This window comes from Astyanax mexicanus, chromosome 6 (assembly GCF_023375975.1).
Source record: "Astyanax mexicanus isolate ESR-SI-001 chromosome 6, AstMex3_surface, whole genome shotgun sequence".
Classification (NCBI taxonomy): domain Eukaryota; kingdom Metazoa; phylum Chordata; class Actinopteri; order Characiformes; family Acestrorhamphidae; genus Astyanax; species Astyanax mexicanus.
The window spans coordinates 26947188-26961126 of NC_064413.1; the positions used below are offsets into that span (position 1 = coordinate 26947188).

The 13939-nt window shown below is 39.1% G+C and overlaps 1 protein-coding gene and 1 long non-coding RNA gene across 4 annotated transcripts in view; one reads left to right on the forward strand and one right to left on the reverse strand.

The window, feature by feature from the left end:
* On the forward strand, nt 1-7189 carry zgc:91890 (solute carrier family 52, riboflavin transporter, member 3-B). Of its 3 annotated transcripts, none has more exons than XM_007257273.4 (4): nt 1-126; nt 4320-5431; nt 5539-5662; nt 6467-7189. In XM_007257273.4, exons 2-4 carry the CDS (start codon nt 4404-4406, stop codon nt 6677-6679), a joined length of 1365 nt encoding a protein of 454 aa, XP_007257335.3. In that variant the 5' UTR covers nt 1-126; nt 4320-4403; the 3' UTR covers nt 6680-7189. The 3 variants fall into 3 exon arrangements, with proteins under 3 accessions (XP_007257335.3, XP_049336365.1, XP_007257334.3); XM_049480408.1 differs by lacking the exon at nt 1-126 and adding an exon at nt 2922-3090 and having other exon boundaries at nt 4349-5431; XM_007257272.4 differs by lacking the exon at nt 1-126 and adding an exon at nt 2925-3090.
* The window catches only part of LOC125802415 (uncharacterized), a 16101-nt gene continuing 3063 nt past the window's right edge, over nt 902-13939 (reverse strand). Inside the window, exon 3 of the long non-coding RNA XR_007439545.1 lies at nt 902-1396. This is a non-coding gene — a long non-coding RNA (uncharacterized LOC125802415). The remainder of the gene's footprint in view (nt 1397-13939) is intronic.

Consider the following 13939-nt stretch of genomic DNA (forward strand, 5'->3'; position numbering starts at 1 on the left):
CTCACATTAAATCACAGGAGCAGCCGGCTTATATCCGGTCCACCTCCTTTCATTCCACACATGCTGGGTTAATAGTGGAGACTCAGCACAGCACAGACTGAACCAGCAGTGGACCTTTCAGAACAGGTACGAGATTTTTCATTACAAAAGACTCGTCAGCATGAACATGCAGGCTTTATATCGTATGTGACTTTAAAACTTGAAGTTTTATACCCGTTATATTATAGTAGAATATGGATATAAAATGGCTGTAAGTGGTGTTAGGTTCTTAGGTCTTTACTAAGTCTAGATTTGATTTCTTTGAGGATTTAATTTCATAACATCTTAAACCTGTCTGTTACTTTAGTGCTTATGCAATAACTAGCAGTAAAGGTAAAATCGTTTTTTACAACACAAATAAGTGGGTGTACAAGCATTTCATAATCCAGGTACTGTTGAACAGTAGTTTGTCAGCATTAATAATAAATGATCAAGTGAGCATTACACTGAGTACCCCCCTTTCTTCCAGCTAGGGAGATTCTAACACTAATATGCTATTAGGAAACTGGGCCCTTATTTTTAGATCTTTTTAGACTCTGATCAAAGTACTACTCATTATACGAGTGCTTATAAATCAGATAACTGCAGTAGTCTAATTATGAACAGTTTTTAAAATGCATTTTAATATAGGCTGGTGCATACTGTATGATTCAATTCTGATACATTCTCTGAAGCTGCATGAACTCTAATTATATAATGCAGAATACTTTGTGGGATTTAGAGCAACTAAGTTAAATAGCACCTCTATGCAGTGCCCTGTTTTATAACTACCAACAATGTTTTTTTAAATAAATCGCACTGCATCAAAACACAAAAACAAAACATACTGAAAACATGAGATGATTGCAGAGATCTGGCCACATCAATACAGAGCTTGCTAAGGTTAGTTCGATATTCGACATTCAGCAGATATTTGTTTTCTGGAAATTCTCTTGCTCACACAGAATGTCCTAAACTCTCCCAAATTACATTTTCATAAAAACGGAAGAACAGAGAACAATCTACAAACATTAGATTTTCTTAAAACCTCCCATCTTTCTGTTTCACCAAACACATTATGTGAAGACAATAGGGGACCGACTGTATAGTACATATTTTGATTAAAAACTTAAACTTTCACAGTGCTAAGAAGCCTTTTGTTGTTGGAGGAGTCTATAAAGAAAAACATCTTTCAATTTTTAAAAATATGCCTTGGATTTTAATTTATTTACGAAAAGAGACACACCTGATAAACAACTACAAAATATGAGTTGGTAAAATGATTGATTGATTAAACTGCTAATATGACACACCTATATGCCATACAGATATAAACTGGATGTGCTAAAAGATGAGAAGAGGCTTCTTACTGGAACACCTGTGGGAAAGAAGAGAGTTCAAGTTAGATCAAAGATATTAATATTTGCTATCTAAAAACATGTCTACAATTCTGTACAGCTGTAAATAATGTCGACTGTGTGTGTGTGTGTGTGAGTGAGTGAGTGAGTGAGTGAGTGAGTGAGTGAGTGAGTGAGTGAGTGAGTGAGAGAGAGAGAGAGAGAGAGAGAGAGAGAGAGAGAGAGAGAGAGAGAGAGAGAGAGAGAGAGAGAGAGAGAGAGAGAGAGAGAGAGAGCAAATAATTTAATGCATTTCTCAGCATTATGTAATTTAAGCTTGCTGGCTAGATCTAAATATCATATTTTGTAAATATTCTGACTGAAAGAATTAATTAAATCTTGTGATTTATCCAAAACATATTAGTCTCTGATTGTATACAACAAAATAACATTTTCTTTACTGCATAACTTGGCTAGAGGCTCCGCATTTCTGTCATATTTCTATCCAGCTTTTATTTTTCAACAGGGTTGAATGCATTAGGGTGTAGATAGGATTTTATCTGTTAGGTTATAAGACCTTAATATTTGAATACAAGCTAGCTATTAAGATAACCCTGTTATGTATAGCTGTAAAAGAAAGCATAGTTTCAAGGTCAAACTGAGCTGGTGCATGTTTAAAGATCCAAAAGTAGTATAAAATACATTATTTTACTCATTTATTTATTTTATTACTAAAATGACTACTTACATGTTTACATTTAATAAAATGAAATCTGTACATTGGCAAAAACTAGGCAAAACATAAAACTATCACAAAAGACAGCATTTAAAAATAGTTTTCTAGAGCCCAACAGGGCCAGAGGTCAGGCGATAGTGTAAAAAAAAAATCTCGATATTCTTTAAATATATATGAGATGACTCTCAAATATACATTTTTACTTCTTACATAACTGCAGTTTTTTTTTATTTGTAAACAGAAAGCACAATTTGAAGACTTTTTTTTATTATTATTTTATTTCAAATATATTTAGTTTTTACAAATTGGAAGCAGCCTTCCACCTTACATGCAGCTGTTATATATTACACAGTATAAACATACTTGCATTTTAGGTATTAATTGCATTAAAGTATAAAATATAAAAGTCGCACAAAATTCTCACAGGTTTCTGACAGAAGCACAATCCTATATACAGCTTTAATATGTAAATATGATATTTATTTATTTATTTATTTATGTATTACTGCCTTGCCTTTTTGCAGTGTGGGATGTCTGTAGTTCAAGTAGAGGGGGGAAAAAATAAGGGGAAAAAATCACACAAAGTATAACTTGCCATAGAAATAAGGTACATCTGATGTACTGAAAAAATGGTGCACATTTTTCTGTGACCTCTTTCTCTTTTAAGAGCAGAGCAATATCAAATTCTGGTAGTATCACGTGTTTTTTAAGACTAGAAAGGGGGCGGGGCAGGGGAGTGAACGTCATCACCCCGCCTCCTCTTTTCTGCTTGGTCACGGCTCTGTGGGGGCGGGACTAAGCACGTGGGCGCGTCTCTGAATTAGAGGTTTACTGTGTCGTACAGGAAGCTCGCGCCTGCGCGCTGTCCTCCATCAGGTGGACACAGAACAGTTCTGTGGGAGGAGAAACACACACACACACACACACTAGCTGATGTAACCCCATACACACTGTTCACTATGTAAACCGGCAGCAGTCCGTTGGCAGCACTGACACGAGGTAGGTAGTGTGTGTGTATATTGTCTGTGTGTGTAATGTATATACTGTATTTCACAAAACCTGAAGGGTCTTTCAAGGACACTGGGCACAGTGAGACAGACTGTACTCTTATCTCTGTGCTCTCAGATTATGTAAAATAATTATAATTGTCATGATCAGTGTGAATAAATGAATGGAGGAAGTGTAGGAGAAGGAAGTAAGGATATTTATCTGAAATAAAACAGCACTTCCCTAATCATTGAAGTAGCATTATTACATAAAGTAAGGATTAGTCCCTGTGAATGGTCAGATTTACAGAAGTAGGTTGGTAAGGGAAAGGTCACATAACCTCTGACTGACCCATAGAGTAACTCATACAACCTCTGCAACCTGCAGTTCATAATGACCATTCTCTAAACTGGAATTAGCATGTAATAATATTAATAATAATAATAATAATAATATTATTATTATTATTATTATCATTAACAACAACAACAATAAATACTGGGGGTGTGCAACATGTCCCTAAACTAAATCAAGATATTTCTTAGTATTTTTCCAATAATATTCCAGGTGATATAAAAAGATATGATATTTGATCAATTTCAAGAAAATACTACTGCAAAATGTTGGTTAAAAGTTTAATATACATTTTGTATATAGTTTCAAACATTTGGTAGAAACAAAAATAAATACATAAACATATTTTGTAAATAGTAAAATACCAAGACTTTTGTATAAAATAATATAATCTAAAAACAAAAGGAACCTTTCATTGCTCTAACCTTTAGTAACCTCTACCAACCTTTTCTAAATAAGTTAGCACCAGGTTGACACTGTATTTTGATCACATTTAAAAGTTTACATTGATTTAACAGCTAATTATTTTTTATATTATTTAAATAAAAGCTGTAGTAATTTAATATTTGTGTATTTGACGGAACATGTTGTGCATTAGCTGTTTATACATCATAGAATTGTCCATGTCCCATGACTTTTGCCATGTCCGCCTATTCGCACTAACAATTCTAACCAGACACCACAATCAATCAATACCATTACCACCTAGTGCCCTGTTCACTGTGGGTCTCCTATGTCTTATATGACATATTTCTGGTACACATGAGATGTTAATAATAATAATAATAATAATAATAATAATAATAATAATAACATATGTCAACATAATATTGTTAATTAAATAATAATACATAAAATACACTAAAAGTCAGCCATTTGTGTTTCAGGTGAAAGAACTGCTGTGTTCCTGTTTCAGATGACCTTCCTTGATCTTTGTTGGATAATCAAGAGCTGAAGAAAATATCCTAATTATGGCATTATTGACGCATGTATTAGCCTGCCTCTTTGGCATCGGTTCATGGGTTGCCATCAATGGTATGTGGGTGGAACTCCCACTAATTGTACCAGAGATTCCTGAGGGCTGGTTCTTGCCTTCCTACCTCACTGTAATCATCCAGTTGGCCAACATTGGCCCACTGTTCATCACACTTATGCACCGCTTTAAACCAGGAGCTTTGGACGAGAGACCAGTCATCTACACTATCGTGGTGGTGGGAGTGGTGGCCACCTTTCTCCTGGCCTTTCTCTGGAAGTACACTCTGCTTGTTGGAAATGCTGTACACAGTGTGGCCTTGCTGTCTCTCAGTTTCCTGCTGTCAGTTGTGGACTGTACATCTTCTGTCACCTTTCTTCCTTTTATGATGAGGCTCCAGCCTCAATACCTCACCACCTACTTTGTTGGGGAGGGTCTGAGTGGCCTGATTCCGGCAGTGGTGGCACTGATCCAGGGTGTTGGGTTGGTCCAGTGCAAGAACGCTACAACTTCTGCAAATATTAGCATGTATAGCTCTAGTTGGGAGGCCAGTGATAAGCTGGAGGCACATTATCCACCAGCCAACTTCTCTGCCCAGGTCTTCTTCCTGTTCCTCAGTGCCATGATGGTAGTGTGTCTGGGTGCTTTCTTGATGCTTAACTACCACCCTTCTGTGGCAAAGGAATGCAAGCATGAGCACTATCTTGATGAAGAGCACAGAGGGAAGACTGACATTAGCCTCTCAATGCAGAGGCCTGCTCCGGAACAGAAACCCATGCTGGAGCCTCCAGATGACCTAGTAAACGAACCCCGTAGCAGGTTCGGAAAAGGTACCTATAGCACAGCGGAGGTGGTCTTCATCTTTGTGGTTCTGGCCTGGGTCAATGCATTAACCAATGCAGTCCTACCTTCAGTACAGTCCTACTCCTGTCTGCCTTATGGGAATCAGGCCTATCATCTGGCAACCACCATGGCTGCAGTGGCCAATCCTGTGGCTTGCTTCATTGCTATGTTTGTGCCAATCAGGTGAGATATTTAGATTTTTGATTTGGTAAATTATTGCATAAGATTTTGTAGATTTTAACAGCAAGGTCTAGTGGAGACCCTGACCTTCCTTGATCTCTCCTTGCCAGGTCCCTGATTCTGATGGGGGTGCTGACATTGACGGGTACAGCATTTGGTGCATACATAATGGCAATGGCAGCACTGAGTCCATGCCCTCTACTGGTACATTACGATATAGGAGCTGCACTTGTGGTATGTCTTACATTTACTAATCCAAATCATATTTAACTTATATAAGATTAAAAACAAATATTACATATTGATACAGTAACATTTGTTTATAAGCATTTGCTGTATAATTTGGTTGCAGTCATACCATAATCATCGATCAAATTAACCAGTGTAGTTCATTTTTGTAACATGTTTAGCAGTAGGGGTGGGACAAAATAATGATACAGCAATATATTGCATAGTTTTTGTTTGCATAAAATATATTTAAAAAATGCCTCTCATCTCATGTATTTTTCTGTGAATTTTCATGGCAGTTTATGGCTATTTTACAACATTGGAATAATTCCACATTTGGAAAGTTTGCAGTCTCTGTCTGTGTGTTACACAAGCAAGCTTAGCTATGCATTTTGTTTTCTATTGGTTGTAAAATCTTGGTAAACTTGCACTCAGTAAATACATAATTTCTGGTATTTGCTTATTTAGGAGAAATTTATCCTCTTTAGTAACATAGTGAAGTATTGTATAGAATGGTCTTGCAATATACTGAGTATCAAAGAATCACAGTATTTTTATATTTTATCATAGGAAACGTATTGTGATGAGATGCCCTGTGATTTCCAGGCCATTTTAGCAGTGACAATTTTACGAAAAAAAAAAAAAAATAGTATTTATAATACAATTCCTAGCCATGTGAATCATTCCAACTAGCTTACATTCTTACAGAACCTGGACTTGTTTCTGAAATATTTAAATATTTAAAATGTTATTATTTTCACTTTATGTAAACAGAATGTGTTAATCTCTTTCTCTCTATCTCTCTAAAAGGTCATCACTTGGGTGTTGTTTGTCCTCACTTTGTCCTATGTGAAAGTTATCATTGGGGTGATCCTGCGAGAAGAAGGACATAGCGCCCTTGTGTGGTGTGGGGCTGTAGTACAGCTCGGCTCCATGCTAGGTGCCCTGACAATGTTTCCTTTAGTTAGTGTGTACGGACTCTTCCAATCAGGGGATCCCTGTAACACCAAGTGTCCTCAGTGATGGCAACCAGAATAAAGTCTTTAAGTCAAATATAAATAGCAAATGTTGTAGTTAGTCCTGTGCACAAATGTTCACAGTGCCACTTTGCTTTTACACTAAGCACGAAAGCCAGGATGTTTCTTTATTCCAAAGAAATAGCCGCAAACTTATAACCGTTACAGCACTTCTGTCTGCCCCAATGTTTGTCTGACCGCTGCACTGTATTAAACTAAAGTAGACCTTTAATGCACTTGTTATATTGAAAAGTGAATCCCAAAAGAGGATATTACATCTGTCTGTTACAATGTTTATTGTAAACAAAACTGATACTTGATGAAAAGTGCCTTAATACTATGGTATTTAAAAGTTGCACTTCATTATTTTGGTTACTTTTTAATGTATTTTAAATAGTTTACTATTTGTTTTGTAAGTTATGAGGCCTAAGTACAAATAACGAACTTTCTTTTTGTATGGCGTAACTTTAAATTGAAATGAAATGTACAATTTTGAGAATAAAATATGTAAAACTGTCATTGTGTATGTCATTTATGTATGTTATTCTTCACATACAATTACTCTAATAATATGGAACAAATGTGCACACTAATAACAGTAGAACTGGTGAAAAAGAGTGATGAGTGAAGAGATTGTATTTTATTTAGTCTAACTCAAGGTTTTACTACCACGTACATATAGGGCATTATGATTTCCACAATGTAGAAAACACAGATGGAATTAGGGCTGAACGATTAATTGCATTTGCGATTATCTCGCGATATTTTAAAACGAGATTCTCTAACCGCACAGGCTGCGATTTGACTGGTCACGTGGGTGTGTAGGGGGAGATGGAAGGAAGTGACGTAGGAGAGGAAAGTGAATCGGACATGTCGGGAAGTGGGATTGGGACGTGGGGAGGTGGAGGAGAGTGGCAAACTGTGGGACCTAAGAAAGGTAGGAGGCTATCGGATGAGAGAGATTCGGCTGGAGGTGGGAATAGGGAGGAACAGGTGAAGCGTAGGAAGGAAGAGCATGTTGTTCTTCTTCGGTTTGGGGCGGACTCAGGGACTCCTTTTAACCCGCTTAGATTGACGAATGAATTAAGGAAAGCTTTGGGTGATCTGGCTGGGGCTAAGATTTTGAGAGATGGTAAAGTGTTGATTACATGTAAGGATGCGCGACAGCGAGATAAAGCATTGAAGCTTCATAGTTTGGGGGGCAAGTCAATAACGGCGACCCTGTTCAGGGATTCTGCGAGGTTACGGGGAGTGATTACGGGGGTCCCACTTGACATTACTGTGGATCAAATAAAGAAGTCTTTGACAGGGGGCAGAGTAGGGGACGTTATCCGATTGAAAGGATTTAGGGATGGTGTTCGGTCAGATAGCATGTCAGTCATGATCCAATTTGAAGGTGTTTCCTTACCTGAGAAGGTGTTTTTGGGATACATTTGTTTCCCAGTCAGGGTTTATATACCTCCGCCAGTGAGATGTTATAACTGTCAGAGATATGGGCATATTGCCTCAGTATGTAGAGCAAGAAAGAGGTGCGGGGTTTGTGGTGGTGAGCACGACTACGGGACGTGTGGTAAAGATGTTCGACCTAAATGTTGTAACTGCGGGGGGGATCATAAAGCTGCATACGGAGGTTGTGAGGTTCGGAAAAGGGCTGTGGAAGTACAGACGGTTAGGGCGGTTCGAGGTTTATCTTATGCTGAGGCGTTAAAAGAGGTGGGCCGTACTAGCTCTCCGGAGGTAGTACCACCGAGGACGGATGACCGTCCATCGGATCAGGGAAGGGCAGATACGGTGACGCAGCCTCTTGGGGTATTATATCCAGAGATTCTGATTGTGGAGAAGGCTAAGTTCGTCATGTTTATTGCGGATGTGATTAATTGCACTGCTCAAACAGGTAGTAGGACGGAAAAGATTAAAATAATTGTTCGATCTGCGGAGAGATTTTTGGGTATACTGGGACTGACATGGGAGTCAGTTAGCGGAGGATTGGCTGGGAAAATGCCGTCCTCTCAGGCTGAAAATGATTAGTAAGAGTCTGCTCCTCATGCACTGGAATGCTCGGAGCCTTATAGCTAATGGTCAAGAATTTAAGCACTATGTGGTGGACAGGCAGAGGTTGCCAGATATAATTTGTGTGCAAGAAACATGGCTAAAGCCACATCTAAGCTTCACATTGTGTGGGTACACTGTACTTAGGCGGGATAGGATTGAGGGAAATGGAGGGGGTGTAGCAACCTTTTTAAAGGATGGACTGGTGTTTAGGGCTCTCCCTTTTCATGGGACGCACGAGTCTATTGAGGTAGACATATGGGGACCATGCGGAAAATTTAGACTGATTAATTATTATAATCCGTGTAAGAAACTCACGTTGGATACGCTTTCTGATGTTGGTGGTTTGGACCAGCACGGGGTGGTTTGGTGTGGGGATTTTAATGCTCATAATACCTTGTGGGGGAGTTCAGGTACGGACCAGAATGGCACAGTGTTGGAACAGTTTCTGTTTGAAAGGGATCTGGTGTGTCTCAATGATGGTAGGGGTACGAGGTTGAATGTGGCTAGCAATACCACTACTGTGTTGGACCTTACGTTTGCTTCTTCAATATTGGCAGGGATGAGTAGTTGGGACGTGTCGCAGTCTACCTCTCTGGGGAGTGATCATTTTCCAGTTGAATGTGAGTTTGGTATTGCAGTGTATAGGATGGGCCGTACCTTTTTGCGTAGATGGAATTTTTCTAATGCAAATTGGGTCACATTTTCTGACCTATGTGATCAAAGATTTAGGAACTTGGGTATCTCGGATGACGTAGATATTTGTAATGAAAAAGTGTGTAATATATTGTGTATGTCAGCGGAGGATGCTATTCCACTTAAAAAGCCATATGGGGGGAAAAGGAAAGCTGTTCCTTGGTGGACTGAGGAATGTTCAGCGGCAGTTGTGGCACGTAATAGAGCGCTCCGGCAGGTTCGGAGATCTTTGTTGTTTTGTGATTTAATGGTGTATAAAAAGGCACAGGCAGTGGTACGTAGAACTGTTAAGTTGGCAAAAAGGTCCTATTGGAGATCATTTTGCAGCATGATCGGATCAGATATATCTGTACGTGATATTTGGCACATGATTAAGAAGATGAGGGGGATTAGGAAAGGGACTGATGTCCCTGTCCTGAAAACAGATATGATTGAGGCAGTGACGGATGCGGATAAAGCAGAGCTCTTAGCTCAGGAATTTGCAAAAGTCCATAGCTCTGTTAACTTAAGTGAGGATATGCTGCTGTCTCGGGAGGAAGTTCGTTTACAATTTCCTCGAGTTTTGTGTAGGAAAGACGATTTTGATTGTGTTCTAGATGCTGATTTCACTTTAAGGGAACTCAAGTTGGCGGTAGCTGGGTCTGGTCTTACAAGTCCTGGACAGGATGGGATATGTTACGACATGGTTAAACATTTGACAGATGAGTCTCTCTCTGTACTAGTTGACTTTTATAATAGAATATGGGAGTTGGGTAAGATCCCTTCAGCATGGAAATTGGCAGTGGTGGTGCCCATTGGTAAACCCGGTAAAGATCTCTCTAGCCCGTTGGGATATAGACCTATATCACTCACGTCATGTCTTAGTAAGATAATGGAGCGAATGATAACGGACAGACTGACGTATTATCTTGAGACCCACAATGTGTTTGCTAGCTATCAAAGTGGATTTCGTCGGGGCAGAATGACGATGGACCCTGTTGTGTGCCTAGAGTCTGAAGTGAGGAAAGCTCAACTGTATAAAGAAGTGGTGGTGGCTGTGTTTCTGGACATAGAAAAAGCATATGATATGTTATGGACGGAAGGCCTGATGATTAAGTTGGACAAGTTGGGGATTGGGGGTAGGGTGTTCAATTGGATATTGGATTTTTTGAGTCATAGGACTTTTCAAGTGAGAGTGGGTAATGACTTGTCAGGAGTTTATGTTGCAGATAATGGGACTCCGCAAGGTAGTGTCTGTAGCCCTTTGTTGTTTAACATTATGATTAATGATATATTTTCCTTGGTTGGAGCAGATATAGGCAAATCTCTTTATGCGGATGATGGGGCTTTGTGGAAACGAGGCAGGAATCTTACATTTGTTATGACAAAGATTCAACAGGCTTTGACCACGGTAGAGCGCTGGGCTACTGATTGGGGTTTTAAGATTTCGACTTCAAAAACTAAAACTATCTGTTTCTCAACTCGACGGAAACCAACCTGTCTGAGCCTACAGTTGTATGGTTTAGAGATCGAACAGGTTAAAATGCTAAAGTTCTTAGGAATGTGGATGGACTCCAAACTGACATGGAAGGTACATATCACAAAAATGGTGGATAAGTGTAAGAGTGCTCTGAATGTTATGAAATGCTTGTCGGGTTGTGATTGGGGAGCTGATCGTCAGTCGCTTGTGTATATATACAGGGCATTGATACGATCTGTTTTTGATTATGGATGTGTGGCGTATAGGTCTGCAGCTGCTTCCAATCTGGAGGTGTTGGACCGGATACAAGCACAGGCTTTAAGATTATGTAGTGGGGCAGTGAAATCTTCCCCTGTAGTTTCTTTACAAGTAGAGGTTGGGGAATTGCCACTCCAATTGCGTAGATTGGCTTTGTCTGCTGTTTACTGGATGAACATTAAGGGTCATATGGGGAATCATCCTGTAATATCCATTGTTCATGATTGCTCGGAAACTTATCATGGTCCGTCTAAGAGTTTTGGGTGTTGTAGTACGGGAGAAGTTAAGGATCTGGGTTTCAGGGATGTAACTGTATGTGCTACAGTGCCTAGAGCTATAGTCCCACCTTGGATGTTTCCTGAACCCATTGTTGATTTAAGGATACGTGAGCAGCTTAAAGATACTGAGGATTGGTCTTTATCCTCTGTGGTTGTAGCCCAGCATCTCGCACGGTCATATGGGGATATGCTGCAGGTCTACACTGACGGGTCTAAATGTCCCTCGCTGGGGGTGACTGCAGCTGCAGTATTTATTCCAGAGTTTCAGGTGTCCTTTGGAAGGAAATTGTCAGATAATCTATCAGTGTTTACGACTGAAATTGTGGCAATTATATTGGCACTACAATGGGCTGAGGAGGTCTGTCCTATGAGTCTGGTAATTTGCTCAGATTCTTTATCAGCTCTCCAGAGTGTTCAAACCGGCAGTTCTTCTTGTAGACCTGATTTAGTACTGGAATTGTTTCAATTATTGTTCCGGCTCCAAATGCAGCGAATCTGTGTAAATTTTCTATGGGTCCCAGCCCACGTTGGAGTGGAGGGGAACGACATAGTGGATTTGGTGGCCAAGCAGTGTTTGCGGCGGCAGATGTGTGATATTGACATCCCTCTGAGTAAGGCAGAGGTCAAAGTTTTAATTAAAAAACGCATTCGGGCCCTGTGGCAGATAAACTGGGAGCAAAGTCTTAAGGGCAGACATTTGTTTAACATTCAGCGTAGCACTGGAGCGATATCGGGTGGAGGGCTTGGCCGGAGGGCCGAAGTAGTGATTGCTAGACTGCTAATAGGACACACTATGTTGAACTCTTCCTTACATCTTATTAAAAAACATGACACAGGCATGTGCAGATTCTGTGCACATAGGGAAACTCCTGAGCATGTGCTCTTACATTGTTTTAAATATTCTGAGCAGAGACAGCAGTTGTTTGAGGCAATTACGTTGGAGGGCCATAAAGATTTTTCTTTGAAAGGGTTGCTTTGTTATGGGATGGGCATGGGGATAGTTCATAAGCAAGTTCTGGTGTTTTTGAAAAATATTGGGTTATTTAATTTAATCTAAATCTCCCCCCCCCTCTTTTTTTTTTTTTATTATTATTTTTTTTTTATTTATTTATTTATTTTTTTATTATTATTATTTATTTATTATTTTATTTTCTCCTACTTCCTATGTTCTGTTTCTAATTTAAATGATGTTCACTATCCTGAAGTCTCCCTTCGCGCCACGGCTCAGTAGGTGGCGGTAATGCGCCTGTAGTAGGTACGCCATCCGCCATTAACCCATTTATGCCCAAATTTTTCCCAGACATGCAAATATGCAAATCATGTGTTATTAGTAACCCTTTGAAATAATCAAGAATTATTTCCTCCAAAAAAATGAGAAAAGTAGATGAAAAAGTGTGTTTTATTACCGGTCACAATTGTGACCGGTGGGATGATATGCGTATTCTCAATGAAAGGTTGCTCAAATAGTTTTTTTGTTGAAATAAGGGCCTTCTGACAGCAATCACTGAAAGAGAATACTTGATCAGGAACTTGGGACTTTCCACACCATAGGAACACTAAGACCCGTGGCAAAATATGTTCAAAATATGTTAACCTTGTTTAATTATTTCAAATACAAATTGCAACAGCATCACTTTAGTGTAACATGTATTGAAACATTTATTTGTAAACATTTTAAATTGTACTTTACTGCAAATCTTTTAATGTTGGTATAATATTTTAGTACAACATTTACAACTAAATGTAAATTACAGTCAAATACTTCATTCAAAACTTCAGGAATGATGTAAACTGTTGTGTATACTATTAGTAAACAGTGTTGGGCACGTTACTTTGAAAAAGTAATTAGTTATAGTTAGTAGTTACTTCTCCGAAAAGGAAACTGATTTACTAACTGAGTTACTCCACTATAAAAGTAACTAGTTGCCAGTAAAAGTAACTACTGGGTTACTTTTGTTATTTGCCTCCGTAACGTTAATTACCACAGCTGTGAACAAACACTGTCTCCATGCTCGCGCCGTCTGCGCTGTATTCACCGCTCACAGCCGCGTGACTCTGTTTATTATGTATAAATCTGCGCTGCACGTAGAAACACAAAATCTTCTCGCTGTATTTACTTTTCCGTATATTTATATTTAACGTACTCCCGTGTCAGACAGCTCTGACCGATCAGAGGACACAGGCTGCTCGCGTGGTTTATTGATGCGCATTTTGGTGCGTTTACATTTATGCCTATGTGAAACCAGTCCGAACAGAGCGAGAAAGCGCTCCAAGTAAACAAACTCATTAACTGATTCAGACCAGAGAAACCAACTACAGGTGTGAAAACGCACTAAAAAAAAAAACATCACAAAGCCTCGTATGGTATTTGCAAGGCTAAAATGCCAACGACCAGTGCTGCATCTTCAAATACAAAAAATAACGAGTTGGTTAAAGCAGATTCTCTTTATGTTTTTTGCACTTTATTTTTTTATGATGTTACTAGCTGGAGAGCAGTAAGTTTAATTTTTTTATATCTATTTTTTCT

Bases quoted from the DNA above. Each gene is read 5' to 3' on its own strand.
- zgc:91890 (XM_007257273.4), top strand. From the start codon at position 4,404: ATGGCATTATTGACGCATGTATTAGCCTGCCTCTTTGGCATCGGTTCA. The intron at 5,432-5,538 runs GTGAGATATTTA...TCTCCTTGCCAG, and splicing joins GCTATGTTTGTGCCAATCAG to GTCCCTGATTCTGATGGGGG. The intron at 5,663-6,466 runs GTATGTCTTACA...TCTCTCTAAAAG, and splicing joins ATATAGGAGCTGCACTTGTG to GTCATCACTTGGGTGTTGTT.